General features: G+C 41.7%; 1 protein-coding gene across 5 annotated transcripts in view; it reads right to left on the reverse strand.

The window, feature by feature from the left end:
- Nucleotides 1-25,347, reverse strand: part of vwc2 (von Willebrand factor C domain containing 2) — a 113,702-nt gene that overhangs the window by 37,224 nt on the left and 51,131 nt on the right. For all 5 annotated transcript variants that reach the window (XM_078428011.1, XM_078427994.1, XM_078428028.1 and 2 more), the window contains one exon: nt 21,151-21,280. In XM_078428011.1, coding sequence (XP_078284137.1) covers nt 21,151-21,280 — 130 coding nt within the window. The remainder of the gene's footprint in view (nt 1-21,150; nt 21,281-25,347) is intronic.

The raw sequence follows: 25,347 nt of genomic DNA on the forward strand, positions 1-25,347 counted from the left end.
TGCCTCATGCTATTTAAAAAAAATACTGCAACGTGCTTTATTAAGAGAAGGTCAACAATGAATAATACATCAGTATTAATTTATTTTGAATACAAATTTTGGCCATTATTTTGATTAAATTTACGTAATATTAACAAGCATTCAGCCAGGAATTTACTGCTTGCTGGCTATTAAAGCATTCTACGTAATCAGGTGCCAAATGATATGGAGGGCACACACAAATGTTTACTTGAGACTTTAGAGATACAGCGCGGAAACAAGCCCTTCGGCCCACCGAGTTCGCACCGACCAGTGATTACACTAGCACTATCCTACACATGAGGGACAATTTACAATTTACAAAAGCCAACTAACCTATAAACCTGTACGTCTGTGGAGTGTGGGTGGAAACTGGAGTACCCGGAGGAAACCCACGTGGTCACAGGGAGAACCTGACAACTCTGTACGGACAGCACCCGTAGTCAGGGTCGAACCCGGATCTCTGGCGCTAGAAGGCAGCAACTCTGCTGCTGCGCCACTGTGCCGCCCCACTTTGGAGCCAATTTTAATACCCACTGTTTAGTTGGCTGCCTGATTCTAAGTCTATTGCTCTGCACACGTTGTCAAGTCAAATTGAGTTTATTATTATATTCACAGTTCAATGAGGAATAGATACAATTAAAATTTTGTTTGCTGCAAGATCGTAGGCACCGCGATTCAGACAGCACAAGGTGAAAAGGAAAAAGACCGTGCAAAAACATGACATTAGTGCAAAAACATGACATAAGCACAAAAACACAATTAGAAACAAATCTATGGTAGCACAAGAGATGGTCCGTAGTGTTCCATTACTGAGGTAGAATTAGGGATGTGCAGGTCGGTTCAAGAACATGATGGATGGATGAAAGTAGCTGTTCCTGAGGCTGAAGGTGTGGGACTTCAGCCTTCTGTACCTCCTGCCTGATGGCAGCAGCGAGAAGATATAGCCTGGATTATGGGGATCCGTGATGATTGATGCCACTTTCAGTTTAGTTTAGTTTATTACTGTCACTTGTACCGAGGTACAGTGAAAAGCTTTTTTGTGGCGTGCTATCCTGTCAGTGAAAAGCCTATACATGATTACAATCAGGCCGTCCACAGTGTACAAATAGAGGATAATGGGAATAACGCTTAGTGCAAGATAAAGTCCAGTAAAGTCAGATTAAAGATAGTCCATGGGTCTCCAATGAGGTAGATGGTAGGTCAGGACCACGCTCTATTTGGTGATAGGATGGTTCAGTTGCCTTATACCGTAAGAGCTGGGAAGAAACTGAATCTGGAGGTATATGTTTTCGCACCACTATACCGCTTGCCTGAGAGAGGAGAAAAGGGAGTGATCGGGGGGAGACTCATCCTTGATTATGGTGGTGGCCTTGCTGAGGCAGCATGAAGTGTAGATGGAGTGAATGGAAAGCAGGTCTGGGGTGTGCCCACAATTCTCTGCAATTTCTTGCGGTCTTGGATAGAGCTGTTCCCAAACCATGCTGTGATACATCCCAATAAAATGCTTCCTTTGGCACATCTGTGGAATCCACGCAGTCACGGGGAGAACGTAGAAAACACCATGCAGACAGCATCCATGGTCAGAATCAGGTACAGTACCTGAGACCCGGGTGCAATCTTGACCATGGGTGCTGTGTGTTTGGAGTTTGCATGTTCTCCCTGTGACTGCGTGGATATTCTCAGGGAGCTCCAGTTTCCTCCCACCAGGTTAGAACTGCATTTTAGCTGATGAGAGGACTGTTCAGTGGTCTGATAACAGCTGTGAAGAAATTGCTACTGTATCTATTGCCTGATGGGAGAAGAGGGAGTGACCGGGGTGAGATTGGTCCTTCATTATGCTGATGGCATTACTGAGCAGTATAAGGTACTGTCACGGCAGTGGCATGCTCAGTCAGGTTGGCTGCAGATTCCCTGAATATAGACCAGTCCACTAACTCACAGCAGTCGCATAGGATGTCATCTGTTTCCGTGAACTAGCACTGAACAACTTTCTTTATCGAATCTTCCAACTTCAGAATCTGTTTGTAGGCAGGGAGTAGAAGCACAGCTAGAGACATGTTGATAGTACTTTGGTAGAACCCTCATGAGGTTGGCTTGATTGAAATCACTGGCTACAATGACCAGGGCTTTGGCGTGTTTTGTCTCAAGGCTATTGGTTGCAGAGTAATTCATTCACAGCAAGTTTGACATCAGCATGGGGAGGGATGTAGACTGCTGTCAGGATAGCTGTGGTGAATTCCTGTGGCAGGTAGTAGGGATGGCACTTCACTGTTGGATATTCCAGGTTTGGGGAGCACGAGCTTGCCAGGACCACCACGTTTGAGCAGAACAAGGTGTTGATTAGGAAGCCAATCTTGTAGGCTTTTTCGGGGACCAGATTACTTAATATATAGACTTTATAATTTGGAGACACAGCACAGCAGGGAGAATGTACAAACTCGGTATAGACAGCACCTATAGCCCAGGCGGAATATGAGGCGCTGTTCTTCCACTTACGTGTGGCCTCACTCTGGCAAACCGGTAACGGAGGAGGCTCAGGATAGAACCATCAGCGTGGGAATGGGAAAGGGAATTAAAATGGTTTGCAAATTGAAGAACCGGCAGGTCTCAGCAGACCAAGTGCAATTGTTCAGCAAAATAGTCGTGGAGTCTACACTTGGTCTCTCCGATGTACAGGAGGCCACATTGCATTAAAGAATGGATCGACTGGGCTTATATTCACTGGAATTTAGAAGGATGAGATGGGATCTTATAGAAACATATAAAATTATTAAGGGATTGTATAGGCTAGATGCAGTAAAAATGTTCCCGATATTGGGGGAGTCCAGAACCAGGGGTCACAGTTTAAGAATAAGGGGTAGGCCATTTAGGACTGAGATGAGGAAAACTTTTTCACCCAGAGAGTTGTGAATCTGTGGAATTATCCGCCACAGAAGGCTGTTTAGGCCAATTCATTGGATGTATTCAAGAGAAGTTGGATATAGCTCCTAGGGCGAACAGAATCAAGGGATATGGGGAGAAAGCAGGAAAGGGGTACTGATTCTGGATGATCAGTCATGATCATATTGAGTGGTAGTGCTGGCTCAAAGGGCTGAATGGCCCACTCCTGCACCTATTTTCTATGTTTCTAGTAGATGACATTAGAGAGGGTGCAGATGAGGTTAGAGAAGGTGAACCTCTGCCTTACCTGGAGGACTGCTGGATCCCTCAATCGAGGTGAGGGAGGAGGTGTGTTACATCTCTTGTGGTTGCAGTGGAAAGTACCTGGGAGGGGATGGTTTAGATGGAAAGGGAAGTGTGAACCAATGAATTGTGGAGTGAGCAGTCTCTGCAGGGCAGAAAGGGGTGGAGATGGGAAGATGAATGAATGAATGAATGAAGCATAAACACATCAAAACAATAAGGATACAACATTACGGTCTAAACATGTGAGTGAAAATAAACCAGAGGAAAAAGAAACTACAGACTTTGGTTATTGAGTAGAACTATCACTCGTGGAAAAAAGCTGTTATTATGTCTGGCTGTGGCTGCTTTGACACCTTCCAGAGGGAAGTGCTTCAAAGACTTTGTGGCCAGGGTCCGAGATGATCTTGCCCGCTCGCTTCCTGGCCCTTGCAGTGTACAGTTCGTCAATGGGGGGAAGGTTGCAGCCAACAATGTGCCAGACAGCCAAGATGTGACTAATGGTAGGATCACACTGGTGGTGAGAGAAATGTTGGATGTGGAGGCTGGTGGGATGTAAGGTGAGGGCCAGGGCAACTCTATTCCCCCTTCCATGACTGAGAAATTTGTATTTGCTTGAAAACATTTGCTAAAGTGGCATTTTCCAGGGGATCTTCAACAGGTTTCTGCAAGGTGGCTGGGAATGATATTAAAGCACATCTTTTAGAATTGCATTAGCCAGGCACTTTGTAATCTTTTGCACATTACAGCCATTAACAGCACTCAGGAGTCATCGGTGAGTCGTGCACTCAGCTGTGTTGTGTGCTGACAGGGCCAGAGCTCTTAAAACAGCTCCATTCAAATGATGTTGTTACTGGAAGTCATGGATGACTTGGGGTGAACATTCTGAATCATTTATGGGATCAGGCAACACATTTCTAATAAAAGGCTCAGATATTGTGAGGGAGGAGGAAGACTGCTAAAGAAAATGGCACACTTGAGGACTTCTTCCAACCATAATTATATAAGGTCTCAGCCAAACAATGAAAGAGATACGATACCATACGATAGAACTTTATTTATCCCAGAAGGGAAATTAATTTACCAACAGTCATAAAAAACATGAAACATGAAAATAAAGTGCCGAGTGGTAAGGCTTTGGGGATGTGCAAAGATTGAGGAGGTGGGGGGAGGTCAGTCTCAGTCTCTGTCTTCCTCATGACAGAAGGGGAAGGAGTTGTAAAGTTTGATCGCCACAGGGAAGAAGGATCAACTGTGGCGTTCTGTCCTGCATCTTGGTGGAACCAGCCTGTTGCTGAAGGTACTCCTCAGGTTGACCAGTGTGTCATGGAGGGGGTGAGCTGTATTGTTCAGGATGCTCCGCAGTTTGAGGAGAATCCTCTCCTCCAAGACTACCTCCCAAACATCCAACTCCACCCCCAGCACGGAGCCAGCCTTCCTGATAAGCTTGTTGATCCTATTGGCGTCCGCAGCCTTCACCCTGTTGCCCCAGCACACAGCAGCGAAGAAGATTGCACAGGCTACCACCGAATGGTAGAACATCTGCAGCATCTCACTGCAGACGTTGAAGGAGCAGAGCCTTCTCAAAAAGTACAGGCGGCTCTGTCCCTTATACAGATCTGTTCAGCATTGCAACTGACTTCATTCAATTTCAGTCAGTCACAGTCATATAATGTGGAAACAGGAACTTCAGCCCAACTTGTCCATGCCAACTTAAATGCGCTATCTATGTAGAGCCATAGACACATAGCTGGCCCATATCTTTCTAAACATTTCCTATCCATGTACCTGTCCAAGTATCTTTTAAATAAGTACCAACCGCAACTATTTCATCTAGCAGTTTGTCCCATATAACCTCTGCTCCCTGTGTGAAAATATGCCCCTCCAGTTCCTATTAAATTTTCCATCACCACCCTCTGCTTCTTACCATCAAGCCAATTCTTTCTTTGCTCTCTCTGGATCCCTTGTAACCTTCCACATCAGCCTACTATGCCCCCTATCAGATGCCTTGCTTAAGATCATATAGACTACGGCTACAGCCCTGCCCTCATCGACCATTTTGCAGCTCTTCTTAAATAGAGGCACAAAATTAGCCATCCTTCAGTTTTCCAGCACCTCATCGTGTCTAACAATGATTCATATATCTCAGGCCAAGGGCTTCTGCAATTTATTTTCTAGCTCCATCATTTCTTTGGATATAAGGTCATAAGTGATAGGAGTAGAATTAGGCCATTCTGCCCATCAAGTCTACTCCGCCATTCAATCATGGCTGATCTATCTCTCCCTCCTAACCCCATTCTCCTGCCTTCTCCCCATAACCTCTGACATCTGTACTAATCAAAAATCTATCTCAGCCTTAAAAATATCCACTGACTTGGCCTCTACAGCCTTCTGTGGCAAAGAACTTCACAGATTCTGACTGACTAAAGAAATTTCTCCTCATCTCCTTCCTAAAAGAACATCCTTTAATTCTGAGGCTATGGCCTCTAGTCCTAGACTCTCCCACTAGTGAAAACATCCTCTCCACATCCACTCTATCCAAGCCTTGCACTATTCTGTATGTTTCAATGAGATCCCCCCTCACTCTTCTAAACTCCAGCAAGTACAGGTCCAGTGGCGACAAACGCTCATCATTGTTGAACCTATTCATTCCTGGGATCATTCTTGTAAACGTCCTCTGGACTCTCTCCAGAGCCAGCACATCCTTCCTCAGACATGTTGCCCAGATTTGCTCACAATATTCTAAATGCGGCCTGACCAGCGCCTTTTTGAGCCTCAGCATTACTTCCCATTTTTGTATACAAGCCCTCTTGAAATAAATGCTAGCATTGAGATTGCTATCTACAGCCCTGCCCTCATCAACCTTTTTGCAGCTCTTCTTAAATAGAGGCACAATGTTAGCCATCCTGATCAGGTCCAGCAGATTTATCTATCTTCATACATTTTAGGATATCCAGCATCTCCTCAACTGTAATACTGATGGTCTTCAAGACACCATCATTAACTTTCCCATGTTTCCGAGTCTTCGTGTCTTTCTCCATGATAAAAATAGAGGAATCTTGTGACCTGATTTTCCCAATCCCAAATAATGATTCCTTTGAGGAATGCAAGAGTAGGTCCATTTCCTTTTGTCACACTGCTTTATCACAGAGCATCTATTTATTCCACACAGTATATCACAATGCAATGTATTGGATGGCTGAGGCTTGTGTTGCATCGTGATTAGGATCACTGCTGTGGTCCAAGCATCTTTTGCATGTGTTTATTATGCCAAGATGCAGCTGACAATCCAAAACATCAATATGCATCCAGTGGCAATCAGGTTACAATTGTGCACAAAATTAATTTTGCTCAGCAATTTGATCCCTTTACACAATGCAATGGCTTGGATTGTTAGGTGATATCTGCAAGTGATAGCATCTCAGTGTAAAAGAATATGCCTGAGAAAGGTGAGAAAATAGAGCAGAATATTAGAAACCACAGCTAACGATATCTGTGCTATAATAAAATAGTAATATTGGAGACAAGATACAATGAGCTGAATACATCTACCTTGGAAATTAAACTTGAAGAATGGCACTTTAAAGAAAATGGCTCAGATTTATCAATCTGTAATTTGATGTTATTCCGGTACTTTTTCCTTGAGTTTTCCACCATGGCATGAACCCAGAGGCTCTATCCCATCAAGTGCAGCCTAACAGAGAAATTCACAGGAACCTGTGCTTGCTTTCTACTGAATGCAAATAAAGGCATTAACTAACCATAGTTGATTCTGCAAATGCAGAGGCAGAGAGCATTTAATCCCAAAGGAATGTGTTTTATTCAATGGGGTTGACTGCTGTAGATTTAAAGATCGATCGATGATGGAGCCATGAAGTTATTTGGAAGTCCAGCCCATCATAAGCTGTTCAACAAGTTTGTGTTTGGATGCTGGTATCTGCTTTATTATATATTATTCATTCCTGAATCAAGGGAAGACTAAATCTTTCAATTGCGATTTCAGCTCTCTGTGCAATACGAGCAATAGAACTTTAAAATCCTCATTCCAATTTGTGCTGTGACTGCTTCGTGTGTCAGAGTGCAAAGTAAGTAATTTAGCACTAAACAATGTTGAAACTTTAATGTGCTCTCACAGATGGAAAAAAAATGACAGCCAAATGCATGGAATCATTTGAAGGGCTCTGTGTTTTGCAGACTGATTTAGTTCCTAGAAAACTCAAAGCATTTCTCCTGAGTTTCAGAAAAAACGAATCCTGCTGGAAATTCTCAGTAAAATCCCCCACGTGTTAGCAAATTCCAAAAAGTATTATCCACTGTAGAGGGAGGGTAAAATTGAACAAGGCAGTTCTGTGAAATAGTCAGTCTATTTGACAACCTCTGCTAAAGTCAGCGGGGGGTGCTGCAGATTTACTACTGCCCTATTTGGGTGCCACTAATGGTCAATTTCACACTCCTGCAGTACATTTCCACCTTGGATAGACAGCAGCACAATGTATCATAAATAAAATCATAACAAACCCAAAATTACTTCATTGGCAGGATGCCATGTCCACTAAAAGTGTTTAAGTACATTTCTCAAATGTGCCCCTCCATGCATTTCAAAGGGAATGCTGATTGAAATGACACCACATCCTGTAGCCAGAGAAATGGAACGACATTCCCTGTGGCAGTAAAAGGGGTTTCCTAGATGGCTTTCACCAAGAATACTTGACTCCAGATCTCCTCACAGCCTTGATCCAGAATTCCAGAGGTGTGGAGAGGGTTGCTACCCTTGATATCAAAGCAGCATTTGACTGAGTATGACATCTTGGAGCCCTGATAAAAATGAAGTAAATAAATACATTCTTGCATGGCCTGAGAATGGACACTGTTGGTTTTTGCTTCACGTAAAAAGATTAGTTAGCAGGATCTTCCCATCCCAAAGAAACCAAAGCAGACCTGGAATACATCTTGGGTAAAGTGCAGTTTAAATACCACCTGTTAACTTGAGTTGAGTTCACCTATTTGGTGAAGGATACAAATCCTTTAATACCTTCAATTTCTTTGACCAGCCTGGGCAGGAGGACGCATGAGTGCAGGTGAGATGGTGGGAAATGGAAGAGCTCTGAGATGGAGCCAATGGGGTTATTAGCCAATGCATTTGAGATTAAACAAAGAGTGCGACTAGACCCGACTTGTGATCCACATGTTTAGAAGGATTGATGCAAAAATCTTCACAAGAATAGAGAAGAAAAAGCTGGCTTATACTACCACCATAATAATGTAAATGGGTGGGTGATGGTGGGCATAGAGTCAGTGGGCCAAAGGTCTGTTTCTGTGCTGTGCTGAGTAGCAGAGGTGAAATCCTAAAATGTGTCAACTGAGGAGAGCTGATTGTTTTTCCAGAGTCACTGCCTTCCAGAGAGTCATTGCTGGGTGGCCCAGCAATTCTAAGCTTCCACTACAGCATGCAGACACTGGGTGGTTTCTGCTTTTGTACAACAGAATCTGAGACCTCAGATCTTGCATGATGTTCGATTGCACAAGCCTTACAGTGGAACTGGCCAATTACATGCTGGAAGGCATGGGCTGCAAGTTTCATGCAAAGCTGTATACATAGTTGGTCCTTGGCTCTCTCATGCTCCTTGACAATGCATGCTTTTGTGCAAGCCGACCATGCAACAAGCAATTCATTCTACATTCCTATCATGCTCCTTCTGCAGGATGTCGCATGACTCATACAATCTTCCACAGTAGTGCCAGAGACTGACTTCACTCTCTGTGTAGCTGTCACCTGGGTTATCTTTTTCCTGTGCCCTACTACACACTACCAAAGAAATGATCCTGCCCCTCAGGTGAACCTCACACTGCATAATGTGTCAGTATCCGAGTTGGCAGCTGAGAATACAAGGTTATGTAATAGGGTGCCCTCGACATCTACATTGTTCTGGCTACTCTTATATCGCTGTGTGACCAAAAGGGAATTCTTAGCTAATTGTAAAAAGAGCAGTTCATATGGGTAGCTTAATGAGGAATAGATGTATGAAAGATATGAGATGCATGCTTATTATATCTGCAGTTTTATAAATTGGACAAGATCATGAGATATGATAAGGAATAAGTTTGAACATACCATCGTCTTTACTTGTCTGTATCACCTCCAGCTACTAATTCTGGCTTCTCCCATAAAGGCCAGAGGTTTGGCTGTATCTCTCTGAGTATCAGAGGTGAAATCCTAAAAGGTGTCAACCGAGAACAGTGTCAACCGAGGACAGCTGAAAGGTGTCAACTGGGGACAGCTGAGCTCACCCCCACAACTCTGCTGTTGTTTATCTCAAATGCAATGGAGTGGAAGGCTGAAGGAGGAATTAAAACATAGAATAGTATCGCGTTGGAACATCAGCCCACAAAGTCTGTGCAGAACACGATGTCAAGATAAACTAATTTCATCTGCTTGCACATGATACACATTCCTCCATATCTACCTCCACCATCACACTGGCAGCATGTTCCAGATTAGTACAGGGGTCAGGGGTTATAGAAACATAGAAACATAGAAAATAGGTGCAGGAGTAGGCCATTCGGCCCTTCGAGCCTGCACCGCCATTCAATATGATCATGGTTGATCATCCAACTCAATATCCCGTACCTGCCTTCTCTCCATACCCCCTGATCCCTTTAGCCATAAGGGCTACATCTAACTCCCTCTTAAATATAGCCAATGAACTGGCCTCAACTACCTTCTGTGGCAGAGAATTCCACAGATTCACCACTCTCTGTGTGAAAAAAACCCTTCTCACCTCGGTCCTAAAAGACTTCCCCCTTATCCTTAAACTGTGACCCCTTGTTCTGGACTTCCCCAACATCGGGAACATCAGGAATTATGAGGCAAAGGCAGGAGAATGGTGTTGAGAGGGAAAGATAGATCAGCAAAGATTGAATGGCAGAGTAGACTTGATCGGCCGAATGGCCTAATTCTGCTCCTAGAACTTATGAACAGACGCCCATCATCCTCTGTATATAAAAAAACTGTAAAGGGTTTGCAATTAACTCTGATGAGGTGCCTGTGTGATTTGAATGACTGTCAGTGTGCAAACATTGAGAGGTGTGGTACTACTGTATCTTAAGCATTTAAATTATTTTACCACACTTTGTGTTCGGGTCCTCTGGAGCATTTGAATGTAGATCCAGCTCTGAATGCAGAGATTGTTGGAAAGGGAGGGATGGGAGTTTGTTGCATGGAACAACAGAAGAGACTTGATTTATTCACCAACATTATTTGCAAGCAAGGTCATTCTCTGGCAATGCTGCTTCATGACTGATTATAAAAATTAATGAGACTATTTTTCACATCTAAAGTTTTTAGAGCACTTTGTTTATGGCATGCTTTGTAAAGCATTGCACTCATTCAGGTATATTCTCCCCCTTCATTTAGCTTTTACATTATTCCACTGTTATACATCCATGATTTCAGTGTTAGATTAGGAAAATCATATGTATGATAACTATACCCATACTGATTTTGTTGCTTTCAGTTAGGGAGCTGAGGGGAATTAAGTAAATATCCCCTTGGCATCATTGTTTATGGGGGAGAGAAATTAACCACTGCCCCTTCTCCAACCCCATCCCTTGTACAAGATGTTGGTGAGGCTGCATTTGGAGTATTATGTTCAGTTTTGGTCACCCTGCTACAGGACACCACTGATTTGGAGAAAGTGCAGGGAAGATTTATGAGGATGTGGCTCGGCGTTGAGGGCCTGAACCATAGTGAGAGGTTGAACAGGGTAGGACTTTATTAGTTGGAGCGCAGGAGGCTGAGGAGTGATCTTAAAGAGGTGTATAAAACCATGACAGGAGAGGAAGTACCTTTAGAAAGGAGAAGAGGAGGAATTTATTTTGCCAGAGGGTGGTGAATCTGTGGAATTAATTGCCATAGACGGGTGTGGAGGCCAAGTCATTGGGTATTTTTAAAGTGGGGAATGATAGATTCTTGATTAGTAAGGGTGCCAAAGGTTATGGGGAGAAGGCAGGAGAGTGGGGTTGAGAGGGAAAGATAGATTAGCTGAGATTGAATGGTGGAGTAGACTCGATAGGCTGAATAGCCTAATTCTGCTCCTAGGACTTATGAACTTTCATTCGGTGAATGCACTCTTTTACCCAGAATAGGGGAATCAAGAACCAGAGGACATAGCTTTCAGGTGAGAAGGGAAAGATTTGACAGGAACCTGAGGGGCAACATTTTCATACAGAGGGTGGTAGGTATATGGAATGTGCTTGGTGAGGAGGTAGTTGATTCAGGTACTGTAACTACCTGATAAATCCCCAGGGCCTGATGGTCTGCATCCCAGGGTGCTTAAGGAGGTGGCTCTCGAAATTGTGGACGCATTAGTGATTATTTTCCAATGTTCTAGAGATTCCGGGTCAGTTCCTGTGGATTGGAGGGTAGCTAATGTTATCCCACTTTTCAACAGAGGAGGGAGAGAGAAAACGGGAAATTATAGACCAGTTAGTCTGACATCAGTGGTGGGGAAGATGCTGGAGTCAATTATAAAAGACGAAATTGCGGAGCATTTGGATCGCAGTAACAGGATCGTTCCGAGTCAGCATGGATTTATGAGGGGGAAATCGTGCTTGACTAATCTACTGGCATTTTTTGAGGATGTAACTAGGAAAATTGACAGGGGAGAGCCAGTGGATGTGGTGTACCTCGACTTTCAGAAAGCCTTCGACAAGGTCCCACATAGGAGATTGGTGGGCAAAATTAGAGCACATGGTATTGGAGGTAGGGTACTGACATGGATAGAAAGTTGGTTGACAGACAGAAAGCAAAGAGTGGGGATAAATGGGTCCCTTTCAGAATGGCAGGCAGTGACTAGTGGGGTACCGCAAGGCTCGGTGTTGGGACCGCAGCTATTTACAATATACATCAATGACTTGGATGAAGGGATTAAAAGTACCATTAGCAAATTTGCCGATGCTACAAAGCTAGGTGGCACTGTGAACTGTGAGGAAGATGCTATGAGGTTGCAGGGTGACTTGGACAGGTTGTGTGAGTGGGCGGATGCATGGCAGATGCAGTTTAATATAGATAAGTGTGAGGTTATCCACTTTGGTGGTAAGAATAGGAAGACAGATTATTATTTGAATGGTGTCAAGTTAGGAAAAGGGGACGTACAACGTGATCTGGGTGTCTTAGTGCATCAGTCACTGAAAGGAAGCATGCAGGTACAGCAGGCAGTGAAGAAAGCCAATGGAATGTTGGCCTTCATAACAAGAGGAGTTGAGTTTAGGAGCAGAGAGGTCCTTCTGCAGTTGTACAGGGCCCTAGTGAGACCGCACCTGGAGTACTGTGTGCAGTTTTGGTCTCCAAATTTGAGGAAGGATATTCTTGCCATTGAGGGCGTGCAGCGTAGGTTTACTAGGTTAATTCCCGGAATGGCGGGACTGTTATATGTTGAAAGACTGGAGCGACTAGGTTTGTATACACTGGAATTTAGAAGGATGAGAGGGGATCTTATCGAAACGTATAAGATTATTAAGGGGTTGGACATGTTAGAGGCAGGAAACATGTTCCCAATGTTGGGGGAGTCCAGAACCAGGGGCCACAGTTTGAGAATAAGGGGTAGGCCATTTAGAACAGAGATGAGGAAAAACTTTTTTAGTCAGAGAGTTGTGAATCTGTGGAATTCTCTGCCTCAGAGGGCAGTGGAGGCCAATTCTCTGAATACATTCAAGAGAGAGCTAGATAGAGCTCTTAAGGATAGCTGAGTCAGGGGGTATAGGGAGAAAGCAGGAACGGGGTACTGATTGAGAATGATCAGCCATGATCACATTGAATGGCGGTGCTGGCTCGAAGGGCCGAATGGCCTACTCCTGCACCTATTATCTATTGTCTATTGTCTATAACATTAAAAATATATATTTGGATAGGCATATGGATAGGAAAGGTTTGGAGGGATATAGGCCAAAAGTCGTCAGGTGGGACGAGGGTAGGTGAGGCTTCTTGGTCGGCATGGGCCAGTTGGGCCGAAGGGCCTGTTGCAATGCTGTATGACTCTATAACTAGGTATTTATTTGATGTTAATGTTTTTTGTTTATTATTGCCACGCATACTGAGATTCCTTCTAGTATGTGCTATTCAGTTAAATCATACCATGCATGAGTGCAAGAGATACTGAAAGAAAAATATGAACAGAGTACAGAATACAGTGTTGTGGCTGCAGATAAAAGAAAAAGTGTAGGGGCTCAATGCAGTAGATTGGAAAATCAGGAATTAATCCTTAGCTCATGAGAGGCCTGTACAAAAGTCAGATAACAGTGAAGGAGAAGTTATTCTTGAAGCTGGTGGTACATGCTTTCATGCTTTTGTATCTTCTGCCCGATGGGAGAGGGGACATTGATTGTGCTTGGGGAGGTTTTCCAGTCATGACCACATTCAAGATACTGCAACTCATTGCCCTCAGCTGAGCACCAGGCCACAAAGCTGCATGTAATTTTCCTCTCCCTCTTGGTTAGTCTACCATACTGGGAGTTCCACTATCATAACAAAAATGATTCAAAAAGGTGGCAAATATAAAAGGCCATTTAAACACCTGCCTATGGAAGATCTTGCCTTTAATGACAGTTCGATCAATGTTCTGTCCTGGGCTCTTCAGATCCTTCTATGCCTCTTGCCATTTAAATGTTGCAGCAGCAAACCTACTCCAGCTTCCACTTACTCAGGGACATTGATAGATGCCCTCTTGTTAACAGAAATCCTGCTATAAATAATAACTCTGACCCAAGAGACAGGCAATTAGTCATGGCCAAGCCAAAGGAAATGGCAACGGTCACAATAAGAAAAGTACAGTTCTGAAAAATAACAAGTCAGCAATCACTTGATTGAATGGGACAGGGCAGGAAGATTTTTAAGATGTCAATCTTTTACAAACAACCTCTGAAGCTCAGGAGACTTCCCCCACACAGAAGGCTTTTTTGAAGTTTGCAAACTAAAGCACTGCCTGAATATTTGTATGAGGTTGGTAGTTTAAACTGGCAGATAGCTGTCAAGGCAAATAGGAAATGCAATTGAATTTTGTAAAATTGGAAAAATTGGGCATTGAATTGCATTCAAATTAGTGAATATGTCATTTACAGCCACAAATTAACATATTTTAACATATTTGAGCTGATATTTGGCATTTAAGGTGAGGGGGGGGTCAGTTAAAAAGAGAAGATAGGCACAAAAAGCTAGAGTAACTCAGCAGGACAGGCAGCATCTCTGGAGAGAAGGAATGGGTGATGTTTCGGGTCGAGACCCTTCTTCAGGCAGAGAGGTGTGTGACAAGTTTTTTATACACAGAATGGTGGGAACATGGAACTTGCTGCCAGGGCAGGTTGTAAAAGTAGACATGAAAGCAATATTTAACCGGCATTTACAGTGCCCTCCATAATGTTTGGGACAAAGACCCATCATTTATTTATTTGCCTCTGTACTCCACAATTTGAGAATTGTAATAGAAAAAAATCACATGTGGTTAAAGTGCACATTGTCAAATTTTATTAAAGGGTATTTTTATACATTTTGGTTTCGCCTTGTAGAAATTACAGCTGTGTTTATACATAGTCCCCCCCCCCCCATTTCAGGCCACCATAATGTTTGGGAAACAGCAATGTCATGTAAATGAAAGTAGTCATGTTTGGTATTTTGTTGCATATCCTTTGCATGCAATGACTGCTTGAAGTCTGCATTTAAGTCTGCAGTGAAGAGCATCACCAGTTGCTGGGTGTCTTCTCTGGTGATGCTCTGTCAGGCCTGTATTGCAGCCATCTTTAGCTTATGCTTGTTTTGGGGGCTAGTCCCCTTCAGTTTTCTATTCAGCATATAAAAGGCACGCTCAATTGGGTTCAGATTAGGTGATTACTTGGCCACTCAAGGATTGACCATTTTTTAGCTTTGAAAAACTCCTTTGTTGCTTTAGCAGTATGTTTTGGGATCATTGTCTTGCTGTAGAATGAACCGCCGGCCAATGAGTTTTGAGGCATTTGTTTGAACTTGAGCAGATAGGATGTGTCTATACACTTCAGAATTCATTATGCTGCTACCATCAGCAGTTGTATCATCAATGAAGATAAGTGAGCCAGTACCTTCAGCAGCCATACATGCCCAGGCCATAACACCCCCACCACCGTGTTTCACGTGCTTTGGATCTTGGGCAGTTCTTTCTCTCCTCCATACTTTGCTCTTGCCATCACTCTGATATAAGTTAATCTTCGTCTCATTCGTCCACAAGATCTTTTTCCAGAACTGTGGTTGCTCTTTTAAGTACTTCTTGGCAAACTGTAACCTGGCCATCCTATTTTTGTGGCTAACCAGTGGTTACATCTTGCAGTGCAGCCTCTGTATTTCTGTTCATGAAGTCTTCTGCGGACAGTGGTCATTGACAAATGCACACCTGACTCATGCACAGTGTTTCTGATCTGTCGGACAGGTATTTGGGGATTTTTCTTTATTATAGAGAGAATTCTTCTGTCATCAGCTGTGGAGGTCTTCCTTGGCCTGCCAGTCTCTTTGCAATTAGTAAGCTCACCAGTGCTCTCTTTCTTCTTAATGATGTTCCAAACAGTTGATTTTTGGTAAGCCTAATGTTTGGTTGATGTCTCTAACAGTTTTATTCTTGTTTCTCAGTCTCATAATGGCTTCTTTGACTTTCATTGGCACAACTTTGGTCCTCGTGTTGATAAACAGCAATACAAGTTTCCAAAGGTGATGGAAGGACTGGAGAAAAGACTAGGTGCTGAGAGCTCTCTTATACCTGCATTAAGGAAGCATTTAAACCCACTTGAGCAACAACAAAACCCGGTGAAGCCATGTGTCCCAAACATTATGGTGCCCTGAAATGGGGGGACTATGTATAAACACAGCTGAAATTTCTACATGGTGAAACCAAAATGTATAAAAATACCTTTTAATAAAATCTGACAATGTGCACTTTAACTACATGTTATTTTTTTCTATTACAAATCTCAAATTGTGGGGTACAGAGGCAAATAAATAAATGATGGGTCTTTGTCCCAAACATTATGGAGGGCACTGTAGATATACTTTTGAGCAGGCATGGAATGGAGGTTTGTGGACCACATGCAGGCACATGGGATTAATTTAAATTGACATCTGGTCAGAACAGGCATGGTGGCCAAGAGCACTTTCCTGTGCTGTATTATTCTTTGTTTCAATGTTTCCAAATTCATTATTTAATAATGCTCTGGACAAGCTTTTGAAGAGATTAATGCAAAAATAATTTTAATAAATGTGTTATTCTGAACCTAATAACTATATACATTTATATTTAAGGAACTACCTTTGAATTATTATTCACTTAATTCACTGAATCTAAAACATGGGATTTGCACAATAAAATAATCTTGTCTTTGAGCTACAAGACTGTGGATTCAATGCCACTCTGGAGACTCGAGCACAAAATCTGTGCTGTCCATTTCCCACCAACCTAAACTTACATGAGAAAAAAAGTCTTTTAATCATTCAGGGTATATCCAATAGCACAGATTGCCTTTGGCCACATGTGCTGTGGGACTTTATAGCTTGCCTTTTTTCACCAGTACATTAGCATGTCTTCACAGGCAAGATTCAATTTCTCGCCAAGTGCTTTTGGCCTGTTGGAGAATGTTTATCTGAAATGAGCAGTAGCGAACTTAACTGTAACCCAGGGATATAGGTATAAATCATACCAGACATTCAGGATTTTCATCATGGCATCTTCACATTCAGAATACTTCCTATTCGAACTGTGTTATTTTCAAAGCACATACTTGAAATAATGTCAGAGTATCCTTTTAATTCTAACAATGTATAGTACAATAATGATTTATGTGGTGAGATCATCCTGAAAGTAAAGGGATATTAACAGCTGATAATTATATTCTTCGATTACTCATAGATTTAATAGGCCAATTAAATATTTAATAGCACCCTTCATACAGCTGCTTCCAATTGAGAGTGACCGATTAAAGACTTACTATTTGGACACTTGTAGGGTAGTAGGGTTTATGCTTGTCAATTAAACAATTATAGGTTACCACCTTTACATCTCGATCATGTGAGCCCATTAAATCATTAACTTCTCCAGTGGCCATTGCCAAACAGTGCACCAACAGTTACTTTCAGTAATGGGGCTTTTCTGTAAAAGTTAATCAGCAGCCAAGATCTAAAAAAACAGCAAGTTATGAAAGTCCCGATATTTAAATTTTGAAAGTTTGTGGGTTACAAAATTTTCTGAAAATTATAACCAAAGAATTCACGATATAAATGATTTGACATTTCTGAAAGTTAAAGCCTGCATCAAGCTCAGCGATGGAAATGCAAAATACAATAATTACCCATTTAATGCATTCCTGAAAGACAAAACAGGCAATTCTCTTGTCAGCTTGCAACGTATAATCATAATATTGAACGTCACTTCAACAAAAGAAAAAGATACATCTTATTAATAGCATTCAAATACACAAGTATTAAGTAAATTTGGTCATGAGGCTGAAAACCTGCAGTGGTTCTTCAGAGTGCTGCCAAAGATCAGTGTGAGTGCACCAAAACTGGACCAAAACCAGTCGACCCGAGTCCCAGCCTTGAATCAGATTACAACCCCATGAATCAGGTGGTAGATACATAAACGGAATTTGACGTCCTCTAAATTAATTATTGATCTACCATGAAGTCTTTAATACAAACTGCAGAAAATTTTGTTTTAGATTTTGATTTATCTTTGTTCCATGCATGCTGTTATTATTGCTGAGGAATACAAACCAGTCCAGTTCAAAAATCTGATCCATATCGCATCAAAACAATACAGTTGGAAATGTGGTTCCTTTGAGTAAAGTCAAATGCTTAATAGATACATAAAAATAAAAAAAATTCATGCATTAACATGACTGTTCCAAATTTTCATATGCTCTCCAACTAATGTATTATGGTCCGGATTTAGGAATAGACAATTGTGATTATAATTAACATTCCTAGATAGCAACCTATAAAACAACAGCGTTGTACAGTTCTGCAGCATAGAAACGGGCCATTCAGCTTACCATGTCCAAGCCGATCATCATGCCTATCTATACTAATCCCACTCGCCTACATTAATTCCATATCCTTCTATGTCTCTGAAATGTTGTTACAATTCCTGCCTCCACCACCTCCTCGGGCTGCTCATTTCTATATACCAACTACATTTTTGTGTGATAAAAGTATCCCTCAGACACCCTTAAAACCTTTCCTACTCACCTTAAACCTATGTCCTCCAATTTTTGACATCTCTACTGTAGGAAACTGACACTGGCTATCTGTCCTGTCTATGCCTCTCATAAATATATATACCCCTGTCATGTCACTTCTCAGCCTCCTTTGTTGCAGGGAAAACAGACCTAGCCATCCAATATTTAATTATACTGTAACTCAAGCACTCTAATCCAGACAACATCCTTGTGATTTTTTTCTAAACCTTCTCTTGTTTAAACACATCCCAAAGTATTTCTGTTCAACAACACTCCACAGGGCCATGTCATTTATCATGTTTATCCTGCCCTGGTTTATCTTTTCAAAATGCATCTATTTGCACTTGTCTGAATTTAAATCCCACTGCCCTTCCCTTGCCTATTTTCGCAGTTGATCTACAGCCTACTGTAACCTAAGAAAACCTTCTACAACAGTCGACTACACCACCAATTTTGGTGTCAGCTCCAATTCACTTAAAATGAATTCCTTATAACTCAAGCAATCTATTCCAGGCAACATCCTTGTGATGCAGTCAGTTGGTCTATTACAGTTATGGCTAGTCATAGAGTCATACAGTGTGGAAACAGGCCCTTTGGTCCAACTTACCCACACCAGCCAACATGTTCCAGCTACACTAGTCCCACCTGTCTGCGTTTGGTCCATATCCCTCCAAATCTGTCCTATCCATGTACCTGTCTAACTGTTTTTTAAACGTTGGGATAGTCCCAGCCTCAACTACCTCCTCTGGCAGCTTGTTCCATACACCTACTACCCTTTGTGTGAAAAAGTTACCCCTCAGATTCCTACTAAGTCTTTCCGCTTTCACCTGAAACCTATGTCCTCTAGACTTCTAGAATGCAATGTATTAACTCTCCGAGACTTCCCCTAACTCACAGAATAACGAGGACAAGATGCATTCTTTCTCTAACCATCCTGATTTGGAGATACATTGCTATTCTTTCATTTTCACAGAGTAAAATCCTGGAATACCCTACTCATCAGCAGTATTGGAGCATTTCCACCACATTGATGGCAGCTGTTCAAAAGATGGATCACAAACATAGTTTATCAACAACTTTTCAAGAACAATTACGTATGAGCAACAAACATTGGCCTTACCAGCAATATTCAAAGCTTGAATGAATGAAAAAGAATTTGATTTACATTTTTATACTTTGTTAGTGAGAAAAAGACCTGACCTACATAAACGATTCAGATTTAAGATCCTGAAACGTGATTTTAATGACCTAAAGGGATTTGTTCCCTTCAAAAAATCAATTTTCTGGCACTTCAGCCTTGTTCCGTTACATTTATATTTTGCTATTTGCAATAAATTCAACTGATCATTTGGCCTGAATTATATTGCCTGACAGGCTAATAGACAATAGACAATAGGTGCAGGAGTAGGCCATTCGGCCCATCGAGCCAGCACCGCCATTCAATGTGATCATGGCTGATCAATCTCAATCAGTAGCCCGTTCCTGCCTTCTCCCCATACCCCCTGACTCCGCTATCCTTAAGAGCTCTATCTAGCTCTCTCTTGAGTGCATTCAGAGAATTGGCCTCCACTGCCTTCTGAGGCAGAGAATTCCACAGATTCACAACTCTCTGACTAAAAAAGTTTTTCCCCATCTCCGTTCCAAATGGGTTACCCCTTATTCTTAAACTGTGGCCCCTTGTTCAGGACTCCCCCAACATTGGGAACATGTTTCCTGCCTCTAACGTGTCCAACCCCTTAATAATCTTATACGTTTCGATAAGATCCCCTCTCATCCTTCTAAATTCCAGTGTATACAAGCCTAGTCGCTGCAGTCTTTCAACATATGACAGTCCCGCCATTCCGGGAATTAACCTAGTAAACCTATGCTGCACACCCGCAATAGCAAGAATATCCTTCCTCAAATTTGGAGACCAAAACTGCACACAGTACTCCAGGTGCAGTCTCACTAGGGCCCTGTACAACTGCAGAAGGGCCTCTTTGCTCCTATACTCAACTCCTCTTGCTATGAAGGCCAAAATTCCATTGGCTTTCTTCACTGCCTGCTGTACCTGCATGCTTCCTTTCAGTGACTGATGCACTAGAACACCTAGATCTCGTTGTACGTCCCCTTTTCCTAACTTGACACCATTCAGATAATACTCTGCCTTCCTATTCTTACCACCAAAGTGGATAACCTCACACTTATCCACATTAAACTGCATCTGTCATGCATCCGCCCACTCACACAACCTGTCCAAGTCACCCTGCAACCTCATAGCATCTTCCTCACAGTTCACACTACCACCCAGCTTTGTATCATCTGCAAATTTGCTAATGGTACTTTTAATCCCTTCATCCAAGTCATTAATGTTTTTTTTTGCATTTCAAAGAGCACGTGTGCCTATTATGCAGCTTATCTGAAACTTGAAATAAGATGATATAAGTGTCATGGTTACTCCACAACAGACATTAATTTTGTGCATAACATTACATTTTAGATTTTGGTATAAAGGGAATTCCCCCAAAAGTTAACTATTGATTGGATTTTGAGAATGCCTAAATTATAACAATTAATACCGGTTTGAGACAAGATATGAATAAAATGTAGCCAATTCACAAATAATTTCCTTAAAAGTTTGTTAATGTAATTTATATTTAACTTACTAGTCATGAACATTTAAAAAAAAGGTAAGTTAAAGAGTTATTTTGAGAAAACACATACCATCTTTGCAGACAGGGCAGCACTGATCTGGTTCGTATACTGGATCCACACATTCAACCTGAGCACACTCTGCTACGGAACAGTGCACTTCCCCATTGGGTTCACAGCGACATTTCTCGCAGGGGGAAACCTAAAATGGAAACACCATTTGAGCAGTGACAGGACAAGGCTCACTTCATTGGAGTCACGTTTATGGACACAGAAAATGTCTTATTAATCGAGATCCATTGGGGCGTATTTTGTATCATCGAGTGTTAGTGTGCCACATTGTGACTCTGTTGTATCAGTGAAAGAGAAAGAACTGTGGAAAGAACAAGGCTGGTTTAATGTTGCACAATATCCTTTTTTCAGATTGTTTGTACTATGACAGGAATGGGACTATAGCAATTCTATTTCATTCCTGTGTTTTGAATGTTTTCAAAGTGAACATTTTCAGAAGTTCCCATGTAAAATGAACTTGTAAAACGTTTAAAGCTTGTAAAATGTATCAATGGTAACATTATCTGATAGAAACACACTGTCCAGATGAAGTGTCAGAAAGTCATAGAGCCATACAGCATGGAAACAGGCCACCTTATCCATGCTGACTTGCCATATTCACCTAGTTTCATTTGTCTGCATTTGCCCCATAGCCCTCTAAACTCTGCCTACCCACATTTCTGTCCAATTGTCTTTTAAAAATCGTAATTTAATCCGATTCTATAGTTTCCCTTTGCCGCTCATTCCAGATACCGATGAGTGAAAAGATTGCCCGAGATCCATCTAAAATCTCTCCCCTCTCACCTTAAGCCGATGCCCTCTGGTTTTAAAAGCCCCTACCCTGGGATAAAGACTGTGGGCTTTCACTTTATCCCTGCTCCTCATGATCTTGTACACCCCAGTAATGTCACCCCTCAGCCTTCTATACTCCAAAGCAAAATGTCCTGGCCTATCCTGCCTCTCCCTAAACTCAAGCCCACAAGCCCAGGTAATATCCTGGTGAATCTCTTTTGCATCCTTTCCAACTTAATGTCATCCTTCCTAGAGCTGGGAGACCAGAACTGTGCAGAGTACTCCAAGTGTGGCCTCACCAATGACTTGTACAACTGCAAGGTGATATTCCCAACTTTTGTACTCACTATTGTTTCCAATGAAGGCAATCATGCCAAATGCCTTCTTCTCAGCACTATCCATCTACCTTGCCACCTTTGGGGGACGATGCACCTTTTCTCCCTGATCTATCAACTCTGCAACACTTTCCACGGCTCTACTATTTACTGTCTAAGTCCTGCCCTGGTCTGGCATTCCAAAGTGCAATATCTCACACGTCAGATTTAAGTTCCATTTGCCATTTCTTGGCGCATCTTCCCAGCTCAGCCATCGGCCGACACTTAGGCTAGCTTACCAACTGCAACACTGGGATGTGTTGAACTGGAGCTTCCAGAGGAGACCCACATAGTCAAGTACAAAGTTCAGACAGCCAGTGTCTGGGGCATTGGGGTTGGCCAGCAGCAAATCTAATTGCTACACCAGTGTGAGACAGGTTGGTTAACAATTCAAGGCCAACGTCAAAATCTATTCTAAAGATTGCAGCCTCGTCATTCCTTAAGTATTAAAGCATGTGAGCTCAATTCTTAAAAAAATGCTGACACATTCCAAAGACACATAGGTTTACAGTTTAATTGACTTCTGTAAATTGCCCCTAATGTACATGATGCAAAAGTAGGATACCACAGAACAAGTGTATGGATGATCAATGATCGGTGAGGACTCGGTGGGCTGAAGTGCCTGTTACCACGCTGTATCACTAAACCAAGCTTGTAATTGGAGGGAGAATATATTGGAGAAATGTGAACAATATACAACAAACAAAATGGATTATTACTGAAATAACTTAATCACCGCAAGTAATGTTTAATTGGTAACATTAATAATAATAATAATAAATAATAAGGAAGTACTGTTCTACATTTCCCCAAACAAATCATTGTAAAGGACAGTGATTAAAGTTAAGGAACATACAGTTGTCTGAAGAAGGGTCTCGACCCGAAACGTCACCCATTCCTTCTCTCCAGAGATGCTGCCTATCCCGCTGAGTTACTCCAGCTTTTTGTGTCTATCTTGGATTTGGGAATCACACTTTCAGAAAAATTAACAGCACTGAATTTTACAATGATCTAGGCATATGTTTCAATTGCCAGTGCCACATTATGTCCATCCCTACTTACAAATCAGTTATATTAATCTGTTTTTGTTTACAAATTACATACCTGGGTAGACCACTTCAGAAAATGTGAAGAATCCATCAGTTTTACATGTAGGACAGACCAGGTAAATTTGCATGAATGGACATTTTACATTTTTACAATTGACATAGTTCAATCAAGAGCTAAATCTCCAAATATAGATTTTCAAAGCTATTTGCAGTTCCAGCAATTCCTATATAATTTACAAGGTTTGATAGCATTAAAACCCCCAAAATATCAGCATATGTCTATGAATTCTGTTTCTGAAATACATCTCCTTTGAAACTGATGATGAGTATCACCAATCAGAAGATACATTTCTTCCACTAAGCTATAAAATGCCTATATTTATTGAATTGCTTCATAACTTGGCAATGTGTTTTACAAATTCCAGAATATCCCAATAACAGCACCAGAAACAATAAAAAACTTGAAACCAATCTCACCCAGAAAACTCATGTGACAAAAAAACAACCTGTCAGTAAAATTATGCCATTCGTCTGAAGTCAAGCTTGAGTAATACTTATTGGTCTGAGTAAAGTAAGATTTACAGAGGCACTTGTCAATTTTTGGTATTTTTCGTGAGTTGAACAAATTGTGTATAGGATTGGTTCACTATCCTCTTGCTTTTTCAAAATCGAGTCCAAATTTACAAAATCAAAGTCTTCTGAATGGGAAGGGGGGAGTCAGTCTCAGGCCAACTGTGAAATGCTAATCAAAATGCAATGGAAGATCCATTTCTTCAATCACACGAAGGAATCTCAAGTAAAATAAAAATAAACTGTCAGCTAAGAATGATAGTATTCTTCTGAGGTCAGGTTTCGGTCACTCTCTTTGGTCTGAGTAAGGGGAGATTTATACAGGTGCTTGTCACTTCACTTTCAATAGCAGGGTATACTCGATGTTTAACGGGATCTCCATAAGTGGAAAATGATTTCCCAGTGCTGACATCCTTATCTTAATTTTGCTCCCTGGCATGTATAAAACAAATCCACCAAAGTTGTCAAAGCAGATTAGTCTTGAGAATTCAATCTCCCATGAAATATGACACATGTTCTTCCCTCTACAATTTGATGATATACAGTACTTGAAAGAAAACAGTTGGTCAACTTTCGACAAGTAAAATTAAAGCACCAAGATTTTGTTCACCAGGTATAAAATCCTTCTAATTCTGGAAATGTTCAGAGATGTCAATAGAAGTAATGATAGCATATAAAAAATGACAAATCTCACTCACAGAATATCTCACACGTCAGATTTAAGTTCCACTGCACTGGAACTTAAAATAAAAACTTGACAATCTATTGCATTAATGTTGTACAGCAACCAGACAGTGCTACTATACTGAAGGCAGCATAATTTTGTGCATGAGATGTGGAATATATTCTTCTCTTCTTATTCAGATGAGCTGTTAATTTTGTAGCTGAGTGTTGTCGATTGGAAAGGGTCATGGCACAAGTGTGTGTGTGTGTGTGGGGGGGGGGGGGGGGGAGGGGGGGTAGTGGGGTTGGGGGGGGGGAATGCAGTAAATCTCTGTGCAAATGATGGCCATTGGAGGACTACTAGAATATGCAGGGTGGGTTCCCAACAAATGAGAGCTCAACAAAACAGTTTTAAAAAATCACCAGATACAGTGGGCCACCAATTGTCGGAAAATACTTAAAGACCAGAAGTCAACGGAAGGTATTGGCAAAGAATTGTTCAACAGGGGGGAGAAATCGTAGAAAACGAATGGGGTCTCTCCAATGGTAAGGAAGAATAGGAGAGAATTAGTCCTGCCTTCCCAACAGTATTTTTAAGCAATGAGTAGATGTGATATTCAAGTGTGACCAAAGCTGGAATGGGAAAAGGAATTTAAAATCAAGTTGGCAAGTTGGCAGTTTGCCTTTCTAATATAAGATCTAGTGCATAAATGTTTATCACCTTCTGTTGCTGACACAATCATCTTAGAACGATTAAAACAATTATCTTG

Source organism: Rhinoraja longicauda, chromosome 2 (genome assembly GCF_053455715.1).
Source record: "Rhinoraja longicauda isolate Sanriku21f chromosome 2, sRhiLon1.1, whole genome shotgun sequence".
NCBI lineage: Eukaryota > Metazoa > Chordata > Chondrichthyes > Rajiformes > Arhynchobatidae > Rhinoraja > Rhinoraja longicauda.